This window comes from Gordionus sp. m RMFG-2023, chromosome 2 (assembly GCF_954871325.1).
Source record: "Gordionus sp. m RMFG-2023 chromosome 2, tfGorSpeb1-WG-v2, whole genome shotgun sequence".
Taxonomy (NCBI): Eukaryota; Metazoa; Nematomorpha; class Gordioida; order Chordodea; family Parachordodidae; genus Gordionus; species Gordionus sp. m RMFG-2023.
Window position 1 is genome coordinate 23,026,550 of NC_088776.1, and position 25,620 is coordinate 23,052,169.

The 25,620-nt window shown below is 27.5% G+C and overlaps 1 protein-coding gene across 5 annotated transcripts in view; it reads right to left on the minus strand.

The window, feature by feature from the left end:
* Positions 1 to 590: 590 nt before the first annotated feature.
* Positions 591 to 25,620, minus strand: part of LOC135923462 (phosphatidylinositol phosphatase PTPRQ-like) — a 34,267-nt gene continuing 9,237 nt past the window's right edge. The window contains exons 3-19 of one of the 5 annotated variants that reach the window (XM_065458214.1): positions 23,021 to 23,146; positions 22,764 to 22,905; positions 22,214 to 22,497; positions 21,366 to 21,923; positions 21,171 to 21,262; positions 18,680 to 18,890; positions 18,227 to 18,327; positions 17,834 to 18,092; positions 17,470 to 17,781; positions 15,122 to 15,283; positions 14,827 to 15,036; positions 13,726 to 13,838; positions 10,095 to 10,368; positions 6,966 to 7,104; positions 5,314 to 5,506; positions 4,797 to 4,921; positions 591 to 1,802 (exon numbers count right to left, since the gene is read on the minus strand). In XM_065458214.1, the coding sequence (XP_065314286.1) occupies positions 1,565 to 1,802; positions 4,797 to 4,921; positions 5,314 to 5,506; positions 6,966 to 7,104; positions 10,095 to 10,368; positions 13,726 to 13,838; positions 14,827 to 15,036; positions 15,122 to 15,283; positions 17,470 to 17,781; positions 17,834 to 18,092; positions 18,227 to 18,327; positions 18,680 to 18,890; positions 21,171 to 21,262; positions 21,366 to 21,923; positions 22,214 to 22,497; positions 22,764 to 22,905; positions 23,021 to 23,146 (3,539 nt within the window). In that variant the 3' untranslated portion in view covers positions 591 to 1,564. Of the gene's footprint in view, positions 1,803 to 4,796; positions 4,998 to 5,313; positions 5,507 to 6,965; positions 7,105 to 10,094; positions 10,369 to 13,725; positions 13,839 to 14,826; positions 15,037 to 15,121; positions 15,284 to 17,469; positions 17,782 to 17,833; positions 18,093 to 18,226; positions 18,328 to 18,679; positions 18,891 to 21,170; positions 21,263 to 21,365; positions 21,924 to 22,213; positions 22,498 to 22,763; positions 22,906 to 23,020; positions 23,147 to 25,620 lie in introns of those variants that run through there. The other 4 variants (XM_065458215.1, XM_065458217.1, XM_065458216.1 and 1 more) reach the window with 4 other exon arrangements.

The following is a 25,620-nucleotide window of genomic DNA, read 5'->3' on the forward strand; positions in this document are numbered from 1 at the left end:
TTCGGGCCGGGCCTGAAAAATTGGGTTCGATGCAGTTCACTAATATCGATTATATAAATCGTTATTGCACAACTTCTATAAGCTATAAACTACTTAATTTTATAACTAGGACTTTTGAAGATGTGTAACAAATTTCATTTATTTATTCTAAATGATTTTTGAAATTTAAAATATTTTTAAAAAATTAATCAAATTTATATGTGGTTAAGGTTATATAATATAATTACTTAATTTGTTACATGTTTTATAATAAAAGAATGAAATTCAACCTTTTTTTCCTTTAGTTTTTGTTTTTAAAATATTTGGTATCAATAAAAGAATATAAATGATTAATTTAAAAAATCCAAAACGTATAAAAACTAGAAACCGAAATATTTATTTAAAAATAACTGGGATGTAACTAAGCCGTTTTAAAATTTCAAACTAAGAACGGAAATGAAACATAACCGTTATAGTTATCGGCTCAACACCTTTGGTATAAGCTTCCTAATTATATAAATGGATAAAATTTTATGCTTTTTTAATTTATTTGTAAACCACTTTCTTATATTATTTGGACATAATTATAGCAAATATTATATTTTACATTACAACATAGATGGCTGTCATTTAACATCCTTTAATAATAACATATGATATAATATAATGTTTTATATATAATAATATAAGTTGTCGTTAATAATTAACATACATTTGAATTTGAGACATTTTATTTAACTTTGAATGGTAGATGTGGAATGATAGGTTTGAGCAAGAATTCAAAATGTAAAATCGTTAGAAAAGATGACGCAATGCATCCCGAGTGTTGCCCACAGTTGGATTGTCAAGCTAATAATTCTACCATTTTCAATACAAAAATGACATTTGGGAAAAATAAAGATAATCGACCTCAAACTAAAATGTCCATCAATTCCATATAATATAAATATTATAATGATTTTATTTTAATATATTATAAATGAAAAATTATGATACACTAATAAAGCGTGGATGCCCTGATTCATTATTATATATGATATAAAAATATTTATTATGAAATGAATATATTATAATATTTACATTCTCTATAAAAACTATAGCACCTAAATGATGACTAAATTTAGTATTGCCATAGCGTTATATAATTATTTTATAATAATTAAAAAATTTTTAATTAACTCTTAGGCTGTATCCTTTTACTCGTTCTTTTTCTTTTTAAAATTCGAAATAGGTGTTCTGAATAATAATATTTAGATTTAAAAAAATAGGAATAAGTAGGCCTTTACGTATTTCAAAATGAAAAAAAAAAATTAATTTAAAAAAACCCAAAAGTGGTATCCAGGCTGCTTTCCTATTCAGAATTAAGAACAAAAATTAGATTGAGCTAGGACGCGGCCTTATTATATATATTATTATACATCAGCGATCTAAGATATAATATAACTAAATAAAAACGAATTTCTTTGTTATAGAATAAAGTAAACGATTATCGACAGATAATTAATAAATAATATAATTGAGCAATTGCAAATGACAGATATAATAACACTAATTTATAAAACTTTTTTTTATCGAATTAATAATATCAAGAGAGTGATCCTCCATATGAACAATGCGGAGAGAATTCTATATTTTTCATGGGAGAGTAGGCTACGGAGGGTCGACGAGACATGTTTACGGATGGAATCATCGAACCATAATCACTCAATTCATAATGCTTAGAGTCTTTACCCAAGTGTGATTCATTAACTTGACTCTCAAACACATAATCTTCAGTTGCTGTGGCCGCTTCTTTTTCGTCTATATTTTCAATATTTGGTTGGCTAATTCGTTTTAATACGTAATAAATTATAACAATCATGGTGTATCTAGAATTTAATTCGGAAAAAAGGGGGAGGGTTAAAATTTTCTAAAAAAATTAGAAACTAAATTACTAATATCCCGTATTTTAAAGTTTGGTATAGCAGATTTTAATAAATGTTTTTTAAATTGAGATGATTTTAAAATTATATATAGGAAAAAAAGAATTACAAAATAAAATAGTTGTAAAATAGATTTATTTTCTTTCTTAAATTTTTTTAACTCATGATTTCAAGTTTTTTAGTTCAGATAATATGTTTAATCCTATTATAAAATAAAAATATATTTTGGGAAAGGGGGGGGGGGTAAAATGTCCGAATCACTCTCCCTCAACCCATTAATGGACTTTTCAGCCGATAAAAATTCTTGATTTTTTAAATTTATTTTAGTCTAAATAAGAAAACATAAAAAAATCATCTAAACCGTTGTATAACTGGAACGTTGACCATTAGGGGTATAAAAATAAAACATATTATTAGAAAAAATCGAAATCCAATATAGAATTACATATTGATATATTTTACATTTATTAGACACAATTTTATGAAATTTTCTAAAACAATCAATATGTATTGGGATATACATATATATCTTGACTGGCTCTGACAAAATTTACACAGTTGTCTTTTGTTATCAATACTCGTAAAATAATATTCATAAAAATTTTCAGTTTTAGTAGGGAAATTGACTAAGAGGTCCTCTAATTGTAACACTATTTTCTTTTATAGGAGAGTTTTCAAGTGTCGTAGTTATTCCCAGCCGAAATGTAAGTACTGATTTTTGTCATCAGCATTAAATCGATTCCATAACTTTTACGAATGTACTAAGGCTACATCAATATAATTGTTACAAACAAACCAAATTATATGAATTTATTAGATTGTGTAATTTTTATTTTTGAGAGATCTTGACACAAGGGCTAAGAGCTTTGCATGTTGATGTAACTGTTCCACCAATTATCATTCTATCTAACTACAGATATTTCATTTATCCTACCAAATCGGTAATCGTAATAGCCCCTTTCCCTTTTTCCATGCCTTAATTGTTTCTAGAAGAGAATGACTTTAGAAATGCAAAATATTTATCGTAAAGTATAAGGTACTTGGAGAACTTTGAGTAAATTTGTAACAATCGTGCCTCCTAATCCAAGATTCAAAGCTCCACCTGAGGAAGCAAAGGTCCATGATTCATATAAACATTTTGCATGAATGTCAGCTTCGATAAGGTATCATATGCTCACCTTTACATAAATTGTGTAAAAATATTCCAAATTGTTGAATTATTTAGTAAATTAAAATATGGGTGGACTCTATAAAGATTATCCACCTTACCATGAGTTGAGTTGTTAGATAAATACAGATCATTTAAATATCGCGAAATACATGATGTATCATTAAAATTTCTAACGATTAGTTAGAAATATCATTGTTATTCGACTAATACAATCTTGCGGTAAGGAATGATATCCAGTCTGCAAAAGAATTCCTATAAAACTTTTCATTTCTGACTTTATTGTGTTAAAACTTGGTCTATTATTTTGTTTGGAATAAATATTTGATTAATTATTAAGTAGTGAATATATTACATTCTTGATCAAAAAATTATTCTATTGGAGTTTTTCCAATCAAATCTTGTTGAAGATTTGATAGTAATTCTTTTCCATTATCAGTAGGTCTAGATGTATATAATGGACCAATTTTTATCTTTTGAAATTATTTCGAAATTTGTTTTCTTGATTTGTCGATATTGAGGACTAAAACAATATTATTGTTTGGTGGATTATCGAGGGGAAGATAAGGTGTGTAGGTATGACCATTTTCATCGAAATCTTTCATAATTACTATAGCCAGCATTAGGAGGTGTGATTACAACATCGGTTTCATCATTAGGAACCCCATTGAAAAATATGGATGGGGCTTCATAAAATGTTAGAAATTATTTTGCCATAATAATATTCTAATATTATTTAAAAATAATAATATAAATATGATGAAAAAATCGTATTTATGTTTGCTAAAAATATAAACAAAAATATATAATAAAATAATATAATGGAAAATTTTATACCCTTATATGGTAAATGATGCATAAATACTACACTAAAGAAATGATTATAAATAGGTGAGTAGAAAAAGTGGTGGGCTAAAATTAATTGGAATGGGTTAAGGTGTCTATAAGAAATAAATTCATGTCTAAAAAAAACAAATGTTTCTTAAAAGGGGTCTAGAACATGTATAATTCTATTCGCCAAATTGTCGAACTTCAATGGCATCCAGCACACTCAAAAATAAATATTTTTAAAAATGTTTTTATGTTATACTACAATTTTCAAGCAATAAGAATCAGAGATTTTCAATGCCAGCCCTATCTGAAATTTTGACGGACAAGACAAAAAAAATAAACGGGTTGTGCCGAGCAAATTTTTTTTTGCATAAATATTTGATGAAATCTGATATTTCGAAGCCTTTGTCCTCGCAGGCAATAAAAATAGTGCGCGAATAGGTACACTTTGTTAAAATAATTTTGCACGTAATAATATGCGCGAATATTTGCTGACACTCACGTCTGTTTATATTGATTATAAAAATTTGCGAAAATAAATTGCGCGAAAGATTATAAATAGTTGTTTATTTTAGCGTTCAGCATACATTTTCTTTTAGACATTATATTTTTAAAAAAAATTGAAAACAGGGCCAGTCAACATTAGTAAAAAATTGAAACTGGGTTGGTATTAACTAAATTACAGGGCCAAGACTGAAAATTTTGCCAATTACAGACCTCCGTTAAGAACCATATATGAAATCATTTCAATTCAAAAAAATTAATATGTGAAAAATCAATAAATAATAATCATGGTACTTTGACCTTTAATGGGTTAAATAAGCCAATGACACTAGCTCACTTAGACTTATAAATATAAGCAATATAGCCAGTTATGAAAAAAATATAATTGAAACCTTTTATTCGAATGGTCAGAAAATGGAGTGATTTGGACGAAGGAAGGAGAAAATAATGTTTCGGATTGAGTGGGAGAAAATGTATTTAAGGCTTGTTCCGCTTCTTTTTCACTATTCATAATATACTTTGAGTAGAGTAACACAGTTTTTAGTGTAAAATAATAGAATTCATTTTGCTAAGGAAATGAGGATTAAATATATCTATCAATAAATTTATAATTTTTTTTATAAATTATTTAAAAATAAATTTTGGTTAAATTTTTATTATTTAAATTTAATGAAAAGACCTGCAGAGATATCGTTTATCTATTCCATTTTCTGATAAGGATTTTTTTAAATGAACATTTTACGGCCCGATTTTTTTATTTTAGTCTTGGCAATGGTTTGCAATTTTATTATTTTTGGAGCCCGACTTTATAAAAAAATTGATTGTGAGATCCCACCTTTAACCGGGTCTGCAGGTCTCTAATAAAATTAATAAAATTATTAAAAAAGCTTATAATTCATATTATTTTACCAAATCAATATTTGAAATGACTTGAAGTGTTTCAGGGTCGGAATCACCCCCGTGAGCATTAGTTCTAGCTTGTTTAAGTGCCTGACTGTTCGAATTCGTGATTCCGTAATAGTAATACTTTTGAAATTCGGCTTCGTCCCAAGGAAGCGTTGCTTTTAATTCCATATTCCTCATCCAGATCAATAACTTTTCTCTAAATATTTAATTTAAAAAATATATAAATTCAATTATTATATACAGTTCAATTTGATGAGAATGTATTATTAAAAATTTATTGACAAATAAATATGACAACTGGGTAAATTCGTTTATAAAATTTGCATACATCTATTTAATAAGGTATTCCTCGATAGTAACTTCTACAATTTAGTGTTTTTTCATTTAAATTATTATAAAATGCGTGATGCCCATCACCCATCAAGTCTAGGTTTCATATTTTTATTTTAAATATAAAGGATACCATCGTTTGAGTGTTAGGGTGAGGTCTGCACTATTTTTTTAAATAAGATAATCGAATTTAAAGTAGTATTCATTGCAGATAATTAATTAATTACAATTCCTTCTTATGCAATTAGTATCCATAAGTAATTTCTAATTCCCCTTTAAAAAAGGAAGTAATTACAATTAATTAGCATGTATTTAGTAATTATAGTTATATTCATAACAAATTTTCTTATTTAATTTATAAATTTATGAAAAAAGATTAATAATTTCAATCAGTCGTTCATATTATTTATTATAATTTGGCGATAATATTGTGAATCTTCAATTTTTATTAAGACCTCGATGACACCTCCGAAACAGAAATTAGTTCATTTTCTAATACAATCTCGCAATCATTGAAAGTTGAACTTAAATTGTCAATATTCAGTAATTTCACAAATTAATCAATGAACATAAATTATTTTGATTTTATACATTATTGTAGGCAAATATGTTCTTATCAAGTATTACTATGGAGTATTTCATCATTAAATGTTTCTTATTTAGATATATTTCGGTAACTTAGTTTGTTATCTTTTTTTCAATCAGTTTATTTTTAAAAATATATAAACATTTTCAATAAATTACTCATCATATTTTCAATTTTCTTTTAAAACAATTTATTAAAAAATACAGTCAAAATTATTTCAAATAGCTTAAATTTTGAAAATTCGGTAGCGTTAAATAATCAAAATAATTAAATATACATTTTTATTGATATTTAAAAACTAATTATCCGAATATCGTATTAATTGTTTATCCGTATTTGAACAAATCAAATAATTTAGTATTCATATTTATTACTATTCAGTCGGAATATTAAAGGCAAATATATTATGTATTTTGAAGGTTTGATTCAATCTAAAAAAAATTTCAAAATAACTTTTTAAAAATCGGGTTTTTTGCAGACATTAGACCTATTTTCTTTAATAGGTAAAAATATATAGGTAGTAGTATCTATAAAATTCTGTTCTTCATAAATAACACACATAGGGAGGTTGTTGTTTATGGTAAGTGTTAAACTAACATATTTAGGCATTTAATTGAATTAATATGAAGAGAAAACTATATAATTTAAAAACCTTTTAAAAGTTTAGTAATACAAGTGTTTAGGCCGAAATAATATTCTCCACCCAATAATTTTAATCATTATAATAATATATATGAACCTTTTTAGATTGATGGAAAAGTATAGGAGAAAGAGTATTAGGATCGTGCACATGAGAGATCCTACAATCACGTATAATTTGCGCATATAGCTTCCGCTTCCAATTATTATGTCCGATTCGTTGCCAACTAACGAATATACTTGATTTAAACATATTAAGAATATTATGTATATAAAAGAGAATTAAAGAAATTATTTTATCGCAAGATGGCAACTTATGACTACTTTCAAGAAAGCAGGACAAAACAGATAACTTCGAACACTTTATATTATTTTGAACAGATACGGCTAGTGAAAAACACCGTGCAGAGCAAATTCAGACGGGTACTATAGTGTTGTTAAATAGCTCGATTTAGCAGATTTCAAATTAAAATTTCAGTCAAAATAATATTACCCAGGTCTCGAGATTTCTTTAATAGTCCAAACTTTCTGCCTATGAGCCAAAATTTAGTGTAATATCTTTTGGCTATAATATTGGGATAGCCGTTTAACAAAATCGATATTAATTTATAGAGTGGATGGAAATTGGAACAAATTTTCTTCGAAAGATTTTTAAATTTATATTAAAACATTTTAAATATTTTTTGTCATATTATTTGTTTAAATATAGAATTCAATAATAAAAGAAATTTGGGTCATTAAGCCCCACCGATTTAACCTAAATAGTTATTTTTTTAAAATAGTTTTTTTTTTAAAAATAGTTTTATTTTTTATTATTGAATTTGAAAATAAAAATTAAATTGATATCAACAATTAAGCTGCAGTATTTCTTCTTTGGATACTCTATTTTTATTTATACATAATAGCTTGAATCATTTATTAACAATAGCCAGCCTTTGAAAATAGCAGTTCATACGGAACGATGTTTACTGAATAGCTAAATAATCTTTATTTTTAAATATTAACTGAAAAACAAGGCCGTTCTGTTTGCTCTCGACTGCAATAAAATATCATGAGATAAAAGTGGTTCGTTCAGGTAAGCTTGCAATTCCTCGATGCAGTTGTCAATAACAACCGCAATAACTCCTTAACTCTTCTGAACCTTAATCTCTTCTAAAAAGCTTTTAATGTTCATTTTTTGTTTTGCGGGTCATTTAGAAGCATTTTACATAATTAAAATATTTTTAATTAGTATCCCCTATGGAGGAAACTAAATAAATATTTTAATATTGAAGGATCTTCCTTTTTTAAAAACTTTTATTATAAAAAGCAGAATTGTATTTTTGAGTGCACAGAATTCGCGTTGAATCTCAAGATTATGAACTTGCGACATGGCTTATCTTGATAATTTTTTTCCTTTTCCTTTCAAGAGATGGATCTGGATATTCTATTTTCCCTAAAAATTGTATTTATTGATTTTTAAAATTTATTTTGTTGTACGGGTTTGCTACCCAATATCCCTTTCCGCTCATAGACGTTCCGTGATTGTTTTTTTATTCGAATTTAAATTGGCAATGTCACAAATTTAAAACAATACTATTCAATAATTCTATCATCAGTCTAAAAGAAAAACTAAAAAGTAGGGATGTACCGATATTTTTTTATCGGATCGGACAGATATTTCACCCATTTTAAAATATCGGTTATGGGCCAATATTGTAAAATTTTCCGATCCGATAAAAAATGGCGTTTTTAACAAAAATAAAATGTTATAAATTTTTAAAAAAAAGTTATATCTAAAATCATTTATTTTTATATATAAAATCGAAATCCATTTTTATGTTTATTTTTTTAATAATAATAATTAATTAATAAACATTCTGCCATATTGTTTTGCGCATTCTGTTTATAAAATTGTGCGATGATCTCTTCAGAATCTGTTTTTAGAGAAGCTGGTGATATTGACAGTTGCCATCGTCGCAAGCTGATCTCTGATAAATTGGAAATTTTGGTATTTCTAAAAAGAAATCTTCGATATATTAATGTTAAATATTTATTTCAAATTTCATATTATATTTGTTTATTACTTATTATGTATATAAATTAATGTTATTACTTATTACATAAAAGTAATTTAACAATAAAAATATTTTATATACTTTTAGAATTGCAATTGAATTGAATATAAACTATAACTGATTCTTATAATATATTTAAATGACATAAATTATGGTATAGTTAGATTTTAGATGTTATACTAATAAAAAGTATATTAAAAATTAAAACCATTGGTATCTTTACAGAATACAATGATATCGGATGGGTAATCGGCCTATATCAATTTAATATCAGGAATATCGGATCGGCCTCCTAATTACCTTCCAAAAATTAAAAATAGGTATACCCCTAGTTAAAAGAGTTTTCAATTTTAAAAAACAACTGTTAACCAAACATTAAAATAAACTGTAGATTGGTAAATGAATAGGTGATAAAGTTTTACACAAAGCTTTTTTTAATGTTGAAATGAAATATTATTATACTAACGGTTGTAAATTTCTGTAACTCTCCCGTTGCTATTCTTATCCAAAAAAAACTATTAAATATTTAGCGTCTATCGTTCTTATAATAAAAATCATTAAAAGGAGACTGATGAATAAATTTTGTTGTATTTGGTTCAAAGGATATAGAAAATGTATAATATTTTTTATAAAATAGTGTATTTTTTTATATTTCAAATATCTCAAAACAGTATATGGTCACCTTAGGAAGCTACAACAATAAAACTTTAAATAAATCTAGTCTTCAAAAAAATTTGAAAATATCATTTGATGTAAACACAAAAAAAATACTAAGGCTTCAAATATAATTTTGGAACACCTCAAGAATTATGATGATAAAGCCTAAGTTCTTCCGGTGGTTCCCACAAGTTAAAGTTGGGAAAGTTTTTCCACATCATATTTGTTTATAGGGTAGTCAACTGATCTTTTTTTAAACAATGGGTAACTATAAAAATTTGTTAAATGTATACCCTAAATTGTGACAGTTAACTGCTCTTATTATATGTAAGGGCAACATGATTGAGATTACCAAGTTTTGGGTTATAATTGAAAAGAATATTATATAAAAATAAATAATATTTGTTTTTCTTATTATTTTCTGCAGTGGATAGGGAAATTTCGTTGGGATTTAGAATTGCATCAAACTCAAAAACATGCATAAAAAAGAGGTTACAAAATAAAAAGTGAGCTACTTTCATAGCAAGCGTTAGAGATCAATTTGTAATGAGAGAAAGGTCCCGTTCTGTAGACTTGGTTGAATGGATCATAGTTGATGGCTCGAATGGCTACGTAATACTTGAGATCGTCCTTCCTTTTGTAGGGCGTCTCCGAACCTACTTGCCACGCAGTATCAAAACAATCCACCGATAAATTATAATTGAAATAAGATAAAGAGCTATTCGATATATACACTGGAATCACTTTATCTAACGAACGATTCACTACGCCTTTTAATTCTTTCATCACCTTAACAATATTAATGTTATTTATAAAGGCAATTAACTAAAAAATCAAATGAACCACTTGTTTAACATATTTAAGCCGTTTTGATTAAATATTTTGCCAAATTATATGTTTTTGAAACTTATTAATAATCAGGACTTCGCCCTAGTCCGACTTTCAGCCGAGATGGCCAACCATCTATATGAAAGGGGATGGTTATCGACCGAAAGTTCCCCTCTGTTCCTATCGCCAACAGAAAATCGGCATTCCCCTAGCCCCTTCAACCTCGCTATGTCAGATTTTAAAAGTATACTTGATATATTTTAAAAAATGAGCTCAAGCTTATTAAATATAATACAGAATAATAGAATTGTTTTAATATTTGTTTTGTTTCGTAACTTTCTTTCTATCTTTTTTCATTGTTAATTCAAAATTTTTACGATTAAATAAAAAATAATAAAGTAAGAAATATATTATATTCCTTAATATTCAAATTAAACTGGCAATTTAAAACATAAAACGTGTTCTGCGTAGAAATTCTGATAATTTTAAAATCATCATCGATTAGGTAAAGTATTCTAAGATTATTGACTGATACATGCTATTTTAAATATTAAAATCCATAAATTTTGCCAATAATTTCTTTGAATTATCTACCAATAGAGTTGAAGCGCTAAAACATACTAAAAATTCGAACTAAATCATAACCGATATCTATATAGATTCCAAATAGGTTTTTGTTTTAAATTCATTCAATAGGAACAATTATAATTTAATACATCGATACTATTTATTAGGGTTGGCATGAGGATTGCACTGATGGAATCTTGTTGTTAAAGGCGTGAGTATCACAATTTGTGTAGACTGAAGGTTTAAAAATTGTAGGAGAGTGGTAGACGTAAATTTAATGGAATATTGGTGATAAGAGTCTAAAATTGGCTAGCATAATGTGTAAATACAAGTGGGAAGATATGAAGAAAACCAGGTTGAAAACAATGGGGACGTCTGTGGATGGACAAAAGGCTGCCTAAGCCCAAGATGGTGATGATATTTGAAGGTAATAAATCTATGGTTGAGAAAATGAAGAGGTGTTATAAAATAAGGTGAAAGTAAATGGATAGATATACAAAGAAATAAGGCGAAATACCAAGAAATTAATAGCAAAAACATGAGAGGCAGGGGTTTGAAAATCAGAGTAGGTGGAAGGGAGCAAAAATATGTTATGGATTACAAAGCAGATGACGAAAAGGAGAAAGGGTGTTAAGTGTAGGTGTCTGAAATTATGGAAGAAAAAATTGTGATCTGAAGACTTGGGAATTGATTGACTTACGAGGTTATGCAATCTATTAGTTGGGAACTAATCCTTAGGATTGGGGAAGAAAGATGAGATCCTTTAGATTGTGAGTCTTAAATTTCAATTAAACTTTACCTATGAAATTTTATTTAAAGAAATACAGAAAAATATAAAATGAAGGAAAAGACATGTGCTATATTATGCATTTTTAGATGGCGCTGTGCGAAGTTACTAGATTGGCCTTGAAAAATTCAGGTGTAGACAGATGGCTGGTATCTGCAGTGATGGTAATGTAAGTGCGAGCATGAACCGCAGTCAGGACAGAGATATTAAATTTTTTGAAGTAAAGGTAGGATTAAATCAAGAATCCCTTATGAGTGCGTTATTATTTTTTCCAGAGGATAGAACAATGCGTGGAGGACTTTCATCGGACTCATGGCAAACAGTGATGCAAAACTAAAGGATCAACTCGTCAATTGAAGATGATAGCTATGGAGTATGAAGGTATAGGGTTATGTAGAAAAGACAGAGGTAATGAATGGTAGAAACATGTGTAGATGGGGAAATCCGGGATTTTTTCTTATGGTGCATGTCGAAAATCGGCTCATAAAGATGCGGTTGGTAAAAGGGAGCCTAGAAAAAGCAAAGGGATATTTAAAATGAATGCTGGTTGATAATTAAGATAATATTTAATTGGATATTGGAAAGAGACAATTTAGACTTAGGACTCATATCGATATCGGGTTTTTTGGTTCATAAAGTTAGCTTTAAAAAAATGAAATCTTAGGGGAAAATTTTTTAATATTTTTGTAATTAATTTCATATTCAATTTAACCACTAATAGATAATGATTAAGTAAGATTTAATAAACATAAACATTAGATAAAAAGTTAAACTTTTTATATTATATTATATGTCATATTTGAATAAGAAGAACAAACAAACACGTGTAAATACAATATTTTCAGAGATGCACCAATATCAATACTTATGATATCAGTATTAGCCGACACCTTAAATTTTCACCGATACCAGTTGATGGATACTCAAAAATGATAATTCATCTTAAAAAAATTTAATGAACATTATGGCTATGAATGTCATATACTGATTGAAAAAAAGAAAGAAGGTGATTAAGCTTTATTTCCTATTTCATTTTTCTCTAAGAAATTATAAATTACAAATAAATAAGAAATGATAGTATTGATAAATTATTCTTTGCTTTTTTTCAATAAGTATTGCTACATTGTTATTTTTGAAATCGGTATTGGGTATCGGTGGCATGGGCCGATATAGTGTTAGTACCAAAGTATCTCTGGTTTATAAATTATTGCCATAATATTCTTGCAAGGAAAATTCAAAATATATAACATAAATAAATTAAAATTTAGACTAATGATTTAATAACTAAAAATATATAAAATTAAAGAATTTAAATTTAGGCCAATAATTTAAAATAAATATAAAGCATTATGAACCGGTTTCAACAGATTCGAAATATTTTTAACAGCTTTGTTTGCTCTTTTTGTAAATTTTTATAATGATTTGGTTATGGTTCATAACGGTCTAAACCCTGACATTAAATGCTAGTTTTATAAAAATTTTAGGAAAATTATTTATTAAAGTATTATTTATCTTTATCGTATTAATCAAGCCAATATTTATTAAAACTTTTAAAAACTAATGTTTTGACCGAGGGAATTTTGTACTTCGCTTCGAACATTATATCCGATAAAATTAGAGAGATTTTTTATTGAATTTTATCAAAAATGCCAAAATTTTATTTTGTAATTTGAATACCTAAAAAATCACAAAAAAATATTCAAGTTCTAATCAAAACTACCACCCATGGTGTTCTTCGAATATTAAACCCTCAGTTTCAAAACAAATTTAAATGTAAAAATTTAAGGAAATATATACCGAAATATAAGTCTGATAAACAAAACATTAATTAACAAGTATACAAAAAAAATTTTTTTTTGGTGTAATTATTTTTCAGTCTTCCATAATTGGAAAAAGAAAACGAGTAATATACCAAAGACCAAGAGTTCATTCTTATTATTTCTTTCTTCTTAATAGTATTGTACCAATATATCGAAGCGAGCTAAAGGTCCATTGGAAAATTGGGGCGTTTTCCATTTCAGAGTGATGTGCGTACGATTGAGGAGAGTGTATTGAGGTATCTCCATCTTGGAAGGTTCTATATCAAAATAATTTGTAAGATGGGTTATGAATAACTAGAGATATGCCAGACGAATCCGAAAGTGACCCACTAGAAGATTTTAAAGATTAAGGTTTATATCTTCATTTAACTATTTAGATAAAGGAATACGTAGTCAACATACCATAAATAAAATATATCTTTAGTTTCTAGGAAATTTTACTACAAGGGGAGGGGGTGCGTTATATTTTAATTATGAAATAAATAATAATCCCAGAACAATTATCCATTAAGATTTATCCTCTTTAAGATAGCTCATAATATAATGGTTGGTTGTCATAAAATCAGGAATTCATGATTTACTGTAAATCTATTATTTTTTTAAATCCATATCCCCCCCCCCTATTTAGTAAAATTTTTAAGACTGATAGCTCCTCACTTATTGAAAAAGAAGAAAAAACCACACATTCCCAATTCTATATTTTCAGGCAAATATTTATACATCCATCCTAAAATTGTTCCCTCAAAATCTTTGTTCTTGGAAATTATGTTTTAATAACAGTAATGGTTGAAGGCGACTTCTGTCAGAGAAATTTGAAATGATATTTTTTTGAAAAAAACAAGAACTTTTAAAACATTAATTTTTGTAATATTATTTCTTATATCATTTATTACATTTTCGCAAATCAATATTATAAATAAAATATAGTCAATAAAAAAAAATTTATACTTTCAAAGTTTAAATCCGGTATCGGATTCGGTCAGGAAGAGAAAAAATGGAGTCCAGAATAGGAGTGAAATATAGTGGCATCTTATCAATTTATCTTATAAGCTATGTTTTCGCTAGCATTTAAAAATACGCATATTAGCGCATTTAATTTTGGAAAAATCTGTAAACAATATAAACAGATGAGAGTGTTTTAGCAAATATGCGCATTAATAAAAAAAACATTTTTTTAGATTGCCTGCGAAGATGAAGCTTATAAAAAAAAGAATTTTGTTTACGTTTATATTTAATAAAAAAAACCTTTAATAGGGGTGTCAAAGATGAATGGAGTGTTAGGGGGTGAGCATCCAACACTGTTGCAAGCAGACACGGTGATGAAATACCTCTGATCACCAATCCAATCCAAGCTTCTGTAAATGAAGTAATTGAAAGGTGTCTCAAATTTTTGAATCCTTCTATTTGATGTTTTACGTTTTATTATCGTGGATAACGATTTAGTTTTGGTTAAATCTACATAATTTTTATACATATAACACAATTATGACAAAAGCAATTTAAAATAATTTTTTTTGATAAATATTATAGGGAATTATACTTTTATCATAATCGCTTTCGATATCGATGATAGAGAGGCTGCTTAAGTTAATTCTGTAAACTACTATAATTCCATTTTTAATTAAGGGTCCATTCCAAGTAAATTTGATAAATGACTCGTTTTTAAAAGCTATTCTGATATTAGAACAGGGGTCTTCAGGCACTATACATTTAATTTATTTAAATAAATATAAATTTACATTTTATTATTATATAAAATAATAATTGCTAATAGTGTCGAATCAAACAGAGTTGCTAAAAGTAGCCCAATGGATACACCCTAGAAGCAAAGGGTCTAAGAATTAGTTCTTAAGAAACAAAACAAATGATTAATAATAGAACCAAATATACAGTATGCCCCGACCATGTGGAACTTGTTCCAAAAATGTTGAGGGGAATTATATTCAGTATCATTTATGTAAAAACTAGATTCATAAAGAATGTTCAGAGATTCAGGCTGGATCAGCATGATTAAAGTAGGTCTAAGTTAATTTAAATCGCGCTTTGAATCACGATTAAAACGATAGTATGAAGATTAGTTCATGCGGTTTGCATAGAAATTTTAATGCTATTTTATATAAAAATATTAACTAATATAATAATTTAAAAAAATTCTTTATAAATTTTATACTTATAAAGTATAAAATTAATACAAATAGGCAAAACTAATATTGATAATTTAATTATATATATGATAAAATACACTTTAATCAATTCAATATTGTTTAACATTTCATAAATTTCTTAGGAAAACAGATGCTAAATTGTAATAAAATGAATGAGTGTTTTTAATTAATAACTATATCCTCCAGAGCATATATTTTAATTAGGGATGTACCGATATTTTATATCGGATCACCCATTTTAAAATATCGGTTATCGGCAAATATTATAAAATTTTCCGATCCGATCAGATACAAAATGGTGTTTTTAACAAAAACAAAATATTATAAAATTTTTAAAAAAAGTTATATCTAAAAACCATTAATTTTTATAAATAAAATCGAAATCCATATTTATGTTTAATTTATTTAATAGTAATAATTAGTTAGTAAACATTCTGCCATATTGTTATTTTTTTGCATTCTGTTAATAAAAGTGTACAATAATCTCTTCAGAATCTGTTTTTAGTTAATTAGTGATATAGTCCCCATCACCTAAGACTGACCTCTAATAAATTGGAAATTTTGCTATTTTTAAAAAGAAATCTTCGATATATTAATATAAATATTTATTTCAAATTTTATAATATATTTGTTTATTACTTATTATGTAAATAGATTAATGTTATTACTTATTATATAAATAAGTGATTTTTTAATAAAAATATTTTATTGCAATTGAATTGAATACAAACCATAACTGATCATTATAATATATTTAAATGACATGTTATGGTATGGTTAAATTATAGATGTTATACTAATAAAAAGTATATTAAAAATTAAAACTATTGGTATCTTTACAGAATAAAAAATTAGATGATATCGGATGGGTAATCGGCCGATATCAATATAATATCAGGAATATCGGATCGGCCTCCAAAAAGTGGTATCGGCACACCCTTAATTTTAAAATAAAACAAAAATTGTGATTTAACCGAAAAACTAGATTTTAAAAAATTTTTTTATAAAAAATCATGATTTTTGCTAACCAGGTATCAACCTTACCCGCCAGGTGTTTTCAGCAAAATAATATCATTACCCAGTGAAAAATATATTCACTGCAGCACCAAAATAATTAAGCCTGGAACTTAGGCAATATGCTTAATACCCTAGGTAATACTGATCTTGCTATGATCTCAAGAATTAGATGTGGTTGGAAAAAGTTGCATGAGTTGGCTTCCATCTTAGCCCATAGACATGTGCCCCATAAAAATAAAGGATACATTTATTCAGATGTTTGCAGGCCATAACATATGGTTAAAAATAGAATGACAAACGGACTGAGGACAAAATAACGATGGTTGAGTTAGAGAAAATATGGCAAATGTAGCGAGATGGGTATGGGTCTAAAACAAATTCAAAGTTTATCGGAGAGCCATTATCTCCTTGCATCTAATAAATATGTTCAAGAGTTACAAATATATACCCCCGGAAATACTTATTACTATATCTATATATAGTGATGCAAAACCGCTCCATTTGAGGCAATTTTTAAAAACGGCTAACTCAATATTTTATCCAGAAAAATATTACGCAAGCCTGAAGATTTTGCACATAGATAGTAAAAAGGTTTGGAGATATAATAGCGAAATCTACTGGCTTAGGCAATATTTTTCTGGCGAGTTAGTTGTTTTTAAAAATCGGCTCAAATTAGATGATTTTTCATCATTATCTCTATATATACCATCTTGAAGGGTAGTAGCCTGTATATTGTTTGTATTTGCACTAGTTTTTCCGGCTATCGAGACGGATCTCATCCATATGAGGTAAGTGGTGTGAGGAGTGAGATTTGACAAAACGGCGAATGTGGCATTGGCGTAAGGGATACCCGCTATAACGGTAATTTGATTTGGTGAATGTTCAGGTGCATACGAGAGCGTGTAGGTGGCCACGGGACCACCTTCGGACTGGCACGTCTCTTTCCACCATTCCACTCTTAAAATACGAGAAGAGATGGCTGTCCAACTCTCGCTATTCAATTTCGGAGATTTGGGTTCTATATATATAAGTTATAAAGAGGAAATAAAATATATGAAACTGAGTGTTACCTTGAGAATATTTGAGCACGCACAAGCCCCACACGATGCCCTGAGATGAGAAGCTGGAGTGTTTGGGTTCGAAAGCAACCCCCGCAAGGAAATTGGTATCAAGAGTGAGATTAAAGGTCATAATTTGTCGGAAATCATTCAATGGGATCAGCTGCGATAGTATCATCAAAATTCGAGTATCATTCCTATCCAATCTGACCCATTTTATGTCCGGACCACAAGTGTAAGGAATGTATTGATGAATTTTACACCAATATATCTATCATTTTTTTTATTTTATATAAAAATATAAGTTTTTCAAAAAAGTTTAATGTTATAAAATTGTAAATAATTAGACTTCTCTTATTTAAAGGTAATGATTTGATAAATATCAATCAAAAAAATAGTAAAAACCGTGTAAGAGCCAATGAGGTTGGTAGATTTAGCATTATTCCATGCTATGCTATATGCTGTTTGTGAGTAATGAATTATTCTGACGTTTTGAGGGTTTGGCACTATAAAAAATTTAATGTAAAATTCAATCATTAATTATTATATATTTAAAACATTATAAACAATAATTTTCTAATTAAAATTGAATAATTTTATTAATATTTATAAATAAAAAATTTTGTATTTTATATATTCGACTCACAAGCATAAATTTAAATTACTAAGGTTTTATAATAAAATTAAAATTTCTTTAAAAATTACACAAAAACATTTTTATGTAATTGAAACTTAAAATGAATTTGAAATTTAAAAAAAAAGATATCTTTTTTTAATTTTCCTAGGCCTACTCTAATGAATAAATTATAATAACCAATAAATAGGTTTTACAAATATATTAAAATAGAAGAGATAAACGTATATCCTTTTGGCAAAAAGGAATTGGAGCAGAATGAGGCCCTTGTCCGATGGTGTTCCCCGAAGTTATGGTAAACTTGTGAGCTTTAATGTCCAATCTTTGCAGTTGCAACGAATAAAAATTATTGGTCAGATTGGACGCAACTAACGTATCCCAATCATACAGGTCGTAGTGAAAATTTGAACCGAATCTATATGCTTCTGGAACCGACTTTTTAAATATTTCATTAGTATTATATTATAGCGTTGAAATTGAAAAGGTAATTGTTAAACATAATTAATGATTCATAACTAGGCCTACTCAAAAAAGAAACGATTCGAGAATTATTAGTTCTGCTCAAATAGAGGAATAAACAATTATTCGATGTATGTATGAAACAATGGAGTTTACTTTCTTAGTATCCTTACCAGAGTTCTACAAGATCAGGTCTGGCCGATCGGCCGAAAGGAGTTTTAAATAAATTAAAACGGGCTCTGCAGGGAAAATATTATAAAGAGGCGGGTAGGTAAAATTTATAACGGGCTGGGCAGGGCAATTCGTACATAAAAAAAATTCGGGCTGGGTAATTAGATAAAAAAAATTCAAACTGAGATTTCATAAAATCTTTATACACATTTTCTAATTATAGGATTATTTTATAATGGCAAAAAGTTAATAAAATAAAAATGATATTCAATTCAAACAGATTATTTTAAAATTCCCCTTCCACTCCCCCACTCCTTATTTTTATATTAAAACATATCCAAAAAGTTAAAAATATTAATATAATGTTATATAAAAAAATTAAAAACTATGGAGATAAATAGTCTATCATTATATATGATGAAGGATGGTATGATAATTGAACATAATTTCATTCTATATTTTTATATAATAAAAATAATTTCATATAATTTTATTCCCTATTTTATAAAAAAAATTATAGGCCAGGATGACCATTTCGTAAATTTTTATGGCAGCCCGGACATTTTTTGATATATTACTTTGAATTTCAAGTTAATATTTTGATTATGTAATACTATTTAAAAAAATATTATAATATGCTTATTTATGTGTATTTTAAGAGCTGTTTAACTAAAATATTAATTTTATAAATAACAGTTAATTAACAAGAAATTAAAAAATAAGTTATTTATGATGTGATCCAATAGCAAATGCTAGAGATACCAAACACAATGATTTATAAAACGGTTGTTACAGAAAAAGATAACTACCCAGGAGAGATATGATATAAGAAGAACCTTAATTGACATTGAGAAAAAAAAATTAGATATTATTATATTATAGTATAGAATCGATATTATAAATCTGATGGATGAAAAATTTGAACTGTGGCGAACTTTTAGTAAATTATTAACGATCCAGATGGATCCTCTTTGCAAATTTTGGGCCATGCCGAACTTTTGGCTATATTTTTTATATTTTAGAAAATTTTGGACCGGACTTAGGGCAATATTTTTTAGAAAATAACAAAAAAAATTAGCGGTCGAACCAAGCAACTTATACAAATTTTTTTAAAGGCCTGCGCCTTGGAGAACTCTGTTCCTTTTGCCATTTTAAAACTTCATATTACCCGCTTTTTTTCTTTATTGATTTTATTAAAATTCAATACCTCAAAACCTTAAAAGGCTTTAACATTTTTTTAATAAATTTACTATAATAACTCCTGATGAAATAATTCGCCTTCATCAATTTAATAAAAATATCCTACAAAAAGATAGGCAATTTGGGAACATTATGAATACAGTATCAAGTAGTCAAAAGGCGCTTAAACCATTGCAAAAGTTTAAAATGAAGAGCAATATAGACTATTATCAAACATTATAAAAGGTTCTATACACACCTGAATAAAAAGAGTTGCCATAAATTGATTTGTTGAGAAGTTTAAAAAAAATTAAAACTCTTAATAAATAAATCTAACACTCTTTAAATTTGACATTAGGTGAAGAATATAATATTTAAAAATAATAGTCAGAATATGTCAATATATTTTCATATAAATTATTTTATAACATTTTAAAAAACGAATCATTCGAATCCTATAGTATATTTTATTAGTCGAACCAATATAAAACGAGTCGAATATTGAACTATTAGATTTTGAATAGTTCTATTAATAATTTGAGATTTGCAATATCTAAAAAACTTATAGAATGAAATATGACATAACTACATATCTTTATTTAAATATTTATATAATATCTTATGTTCAGGATCATTTTAGTTTTCGCATTATTATTTCAAATTGATATATTTGAATATTATATAATAAATTTTTTAACCTTTCAGTATATATATATACATATGCAATTTTTACCTTATTATAAAACAAATATATATATTGCTGGTCCTTATATTAAAACACAATATATAATTATTATAGTTAATAGAAATAAAGTCATTTAAAAATGGGACTTTAAGTTATAAAAATAATGATTTTTTTTAAACTGAAGAGTAAGTTTAAACAGATTTAAAAAACTAATTATATACCTTCCAGTAAAGGGTCAATTTATTGTTGTTTTCGGTGTAAATTCTTGTAAGTTCGAATCCACTTATAGATGTTTCAGGAATATATTGAGGAACTATTATTAAATAGTATATGAAAATAAATGTACAAATTTTTGTTATCCAAAAAACAGATATTAGAAGTAAAAGACTTAGTGCTAGGATGGTGATTGTACTTACCATCTTGAAGTGTCCGTACAGAGAATGTGTTGGGATCACTATAATAACCATTTTGAATGGGTTTTGTTTTTATCTCAATATTATAGGTCAGATAAGGATATAAGTTGGAGATAACGATCGTGTTAGTGTCGTGGTTGAGGGTGAGGATAACATTGTCACCTGATAAAGAGTTGGATGTAGAAGCAGAGACAGAAATGTTAGCCCGATCGATTTTGCGTGATCCATTAAAGATTAGATCAGCAATTTCATTATACCCATCACTGATATTCGCAAAAACGGTGTAATCTAATCTTGCATGCGAGTCATTTTCTTTCCGACTTAAGTGCTTGGTCTCGTTTAGACCTGCCCGTAGAAAGTCGTAGAAGAAGCCATCTCTTCGAGGCGAGAAGTGGAAGGTCCACAATTTCCAAAATGTGGGAAGGGCAGGACTCGTTAGATTGAGGCAAAAGAGTAGGGCTAAAGTATCGGGAAATATACTCACCGCCGATGTAACTTTTATAACTATACTGTTCTCCTTCGCGATCACTGACACCCTTGGGGGGTCAGGCTTAACTATATCTGTTCATCATAAAGCAATATTAAAAGTAAGAGAGACATAAATATTTTAAAAAAATTGAATTTTAAAAACAAAAAAAATTATTATATCAAAGACCTTTATAATTTTAAAAATCCAGGCCGGGAAAAATTCAAAATTTTAGCAGGTTTCTCAGTTATATTGTTGAATAATTTAAAACCAAAAATTCGTATTCAAAAATAAAATATTATACTGCAGAACTCAAAAACAAAACCGCGCCTTGTCTTTTGATTTTTTCCAGCCCCTAAACATGAGTATTCAAAGCTTTACAAACCTTTCGGTGTAACTGTAAAATTTTGAAGGATGAACCCGATCTCATTGTATGATTTAATGGTAAAGTAATAAGTCCAATCCGGGAAAAAGCGTATTTCATGATCGTTGGATGGTCCGTGGATATTTTGGAAAGGCTTGTTCTCAAACCTGCAAAATTGGGTGAGCGTTTTGACAGACGATTTGTCATACTTGACGATGTCCTGGGTTTGAGAGGGAGCTTCTACCCGCCAATTAACCTTCTTACTTCCTTCACTATATTTTTCGTCTCGGTCTGATGGGCACCGGCTAAAATATATAAAAAATTGTCCTAATGGAAAGGGCATAATTCTGTATTGGATATCGATTTTTTAATAATGTATAAAAGAGGCCCGATCGTTCGTTTTTTTTAAAGATAAGTGGGTTCAAGCCGTTATTTTAAAATGGGCAGATCCGATCCGATATATTAAAATTTATAAATGTATATTTATTTTATTCCAAAATATTAGCAAAAATTGGATAGAATTGTTGTCCATAAAAGGTTGTAGTATACCTTCGTTTTTATAAAATATAACCTTTTTTCAGAGATGACGGGATAATGATAAACGGCGTAATATAGAACGTGATGATCATAAGTGTCATTCATTTTCCAATGGCATTCCATTTGAATCCAGTTGTGGCTGAAACATTCGAAATCGTATACCGGAGTGGGAGGGTCTATCAAGATTATACATAGCATAGTTAATTATTATTACATTTGTGAGTTTGTTGATTCGCATTTATATATTATATAAAAAAATTGTTGTAATTCTGTACAATTCATAAGTCTTACTTAAAATCTTAATGTACCGTGCTCCCAGGAAAGATTTTTTGGTGGGTGACTCGTCGCAAACCATTTGATAAAAGCCTGAATCTTCAATTTGAGCATTACTTATATTCATGGTTAGTGACGACGAATCTATAATTATGGATATGTTTACGATTTATAAAAGTTGTAAAATAATACCAGGAAGAAGTATTTAATTTCAAATGCAATCATTTTCAAATAAATTCTATATAAATTATCTTTTAAATATTTAATTCTAATTACAAGAGTAATTTGTAGCTTGCAGAGTTGTTGGGATATTTTTCAAATATATTTAGATATAGATATACCGATAAAAGGGTATCCAGCAGATACCGATATGCTTAAAAATGTATCTAGATAACAATTTTTTGCAATACACTTTCGATAAAACTTATTTATCAAAAAATTTTTAAAGACTTAATGTTAAAATTTGGGATCTATTGTTAAACTCAAATTTTATGGTATATATTTTAGACTTTCATATTCGATTTCTTCAGTCTGAACCCACCCTAAACCCAGTGGCAAAATTTTTTCCTGGCTAAACCCGACTTTTAAATATATATTTCAAACTCTGAGCATTTATTTTATCGTCTATTTTAATGTTATGCATAAAATTAAATATTCATCAATAACTTTGATAATTTGATATAATTTATTACAATTATGAATTACATATACTTAGTGCTGACCGTTTAAAAAAATCACGGGCGCAGAAATTTCTTTCATATTTCATACCTTTTTATTCTAATAATTGGTCAACTTCACTGTTGTAATTTTTTTAATGTCAATCAGGATTTTGATGAATTTTTATTTTCTACTATTTTAAAATCATAATTATATTGACGTTATTATAGAATTCAATCAATCAAAAATCTAAAATTCCAAAAGTTACCATATAATTTTATATATTTTTAAAATGGATGCATCTACATTTAATAATTCTATGTTAGTATCCTAACTCTGGGTAATAAAAAATCCATAGTCTGGAAATTTTTTGCAAAAGAATTAGAGAAATCATTACTGCTCTAAGGTATAAAACTGCAGAGGTTGAATTTGAATTAGAGGAAGATCAAAAAAATGTCTAAGTACAATAGATTTAACATCAGACATGTTAGATCTTGACAGCATTGATCCATACCCGGGTATCCGTTTTCAAATTGGCAATTCCAATGATAATAATAACAATAATTCCACGCGTATGAAAACCTTAAAATTAAATGTCCCAACATGTTAGCATAGTATATTAATTATGCTAGAAAGCATATCTGGATTAAATAAGAATTTAATTAATAATGTTTTGAAAAGAATTGGGAAGCACTTTCTCAAATTATCAAATTATGAATCTGAGCTGGTAGAAAAACGATTAGCATTTCTTTCAAAATTTATAGAAAGTCGAATTTCTTTCAGTACAAAAAGGGCCTACTTTAAACTTGGCGTTAGTGAAATTGAAACAAATAGTAAATGATAGTGATAGTTCTGAAATCATTTCACTTAAGATATGCTAAAAAAACTTGCGTTACGATTTTCGGTGTGTAATATGCAAGTAATAATATATAAGTATATTCTTTTTATTTTTTATTTAAAATTATCTAGGTATTGGCTTCTCTTTTAGATCCAAGATTTCAAAAATTGACAATTATGTCAAAGTATTTAATAGAGCAAAATTGTTCAGCTTCAGAATATGTAATATAACATATTAAACTTATAGAGAATGATGATAATCAGGTAGTATTATAGCTAATGAGGATCAAGATGAATTATTATATTTAAGTTATTTGACAAAATTGACAAATAAACATTCAACAAATATAAATTATGATTCCAAGTTAGGTGACTTAGAACAAGATTGCCACAGTTTTCTTGGAAAACGATCATAAGATATGGACGTATAAATTTTTAGAGAAAAGAAGAGTAAACTTCCCAATCTTTCCAGGCTTGCCAAAAAATTCTTTGCATTCGGGTGACTAGCACACCTAGTGAAAGAATTTTCTCTACCGCTGGATTGATGTTAAATTCAAGGGGATCATTATTATCCCGAAAATTTAAATAAAATAATTTTTATACATGATAATTATAAAATTACGAAATCGATTTTGGATTTATAATGAGTTTTCTATTAAATAAATATTAAAAAATATTTCTTGATATCTGTAGAGTAATGTATATTCGTTTTTTTAAAAAATAATAAGCAATTAAAAAAATTTATGTTATAAAAATTTATAACTGCGCCGATTTACGCTTTTGTTGACGGCGGCTAAAAATCGGCGCGCCGCCGGCCGTCGATAGGATTTTTTGAAAATTGCGCCGGCCGCCGATAGTTTGTCGGCGCACAGGTCATAATTTTTTGTAATATTCAATGCTGCAAAAAAAGGAAGAATAGGAAGGGAAGATATTTTTTGGGCACGCGGGCCTATATTTTAATGCAATATCATAGTATGTACTTCATCCTTTCTGACTTTATGAAATTCTTCTGATCACTGTGGCAAATTACCTTTTTTTAGTAATATTTTTTTAATCATAAGGGAAGGATTAGAAACTTTTGAAAATGGTTTTATTCCATCTCTAAAATCAATAATCATAGAGAA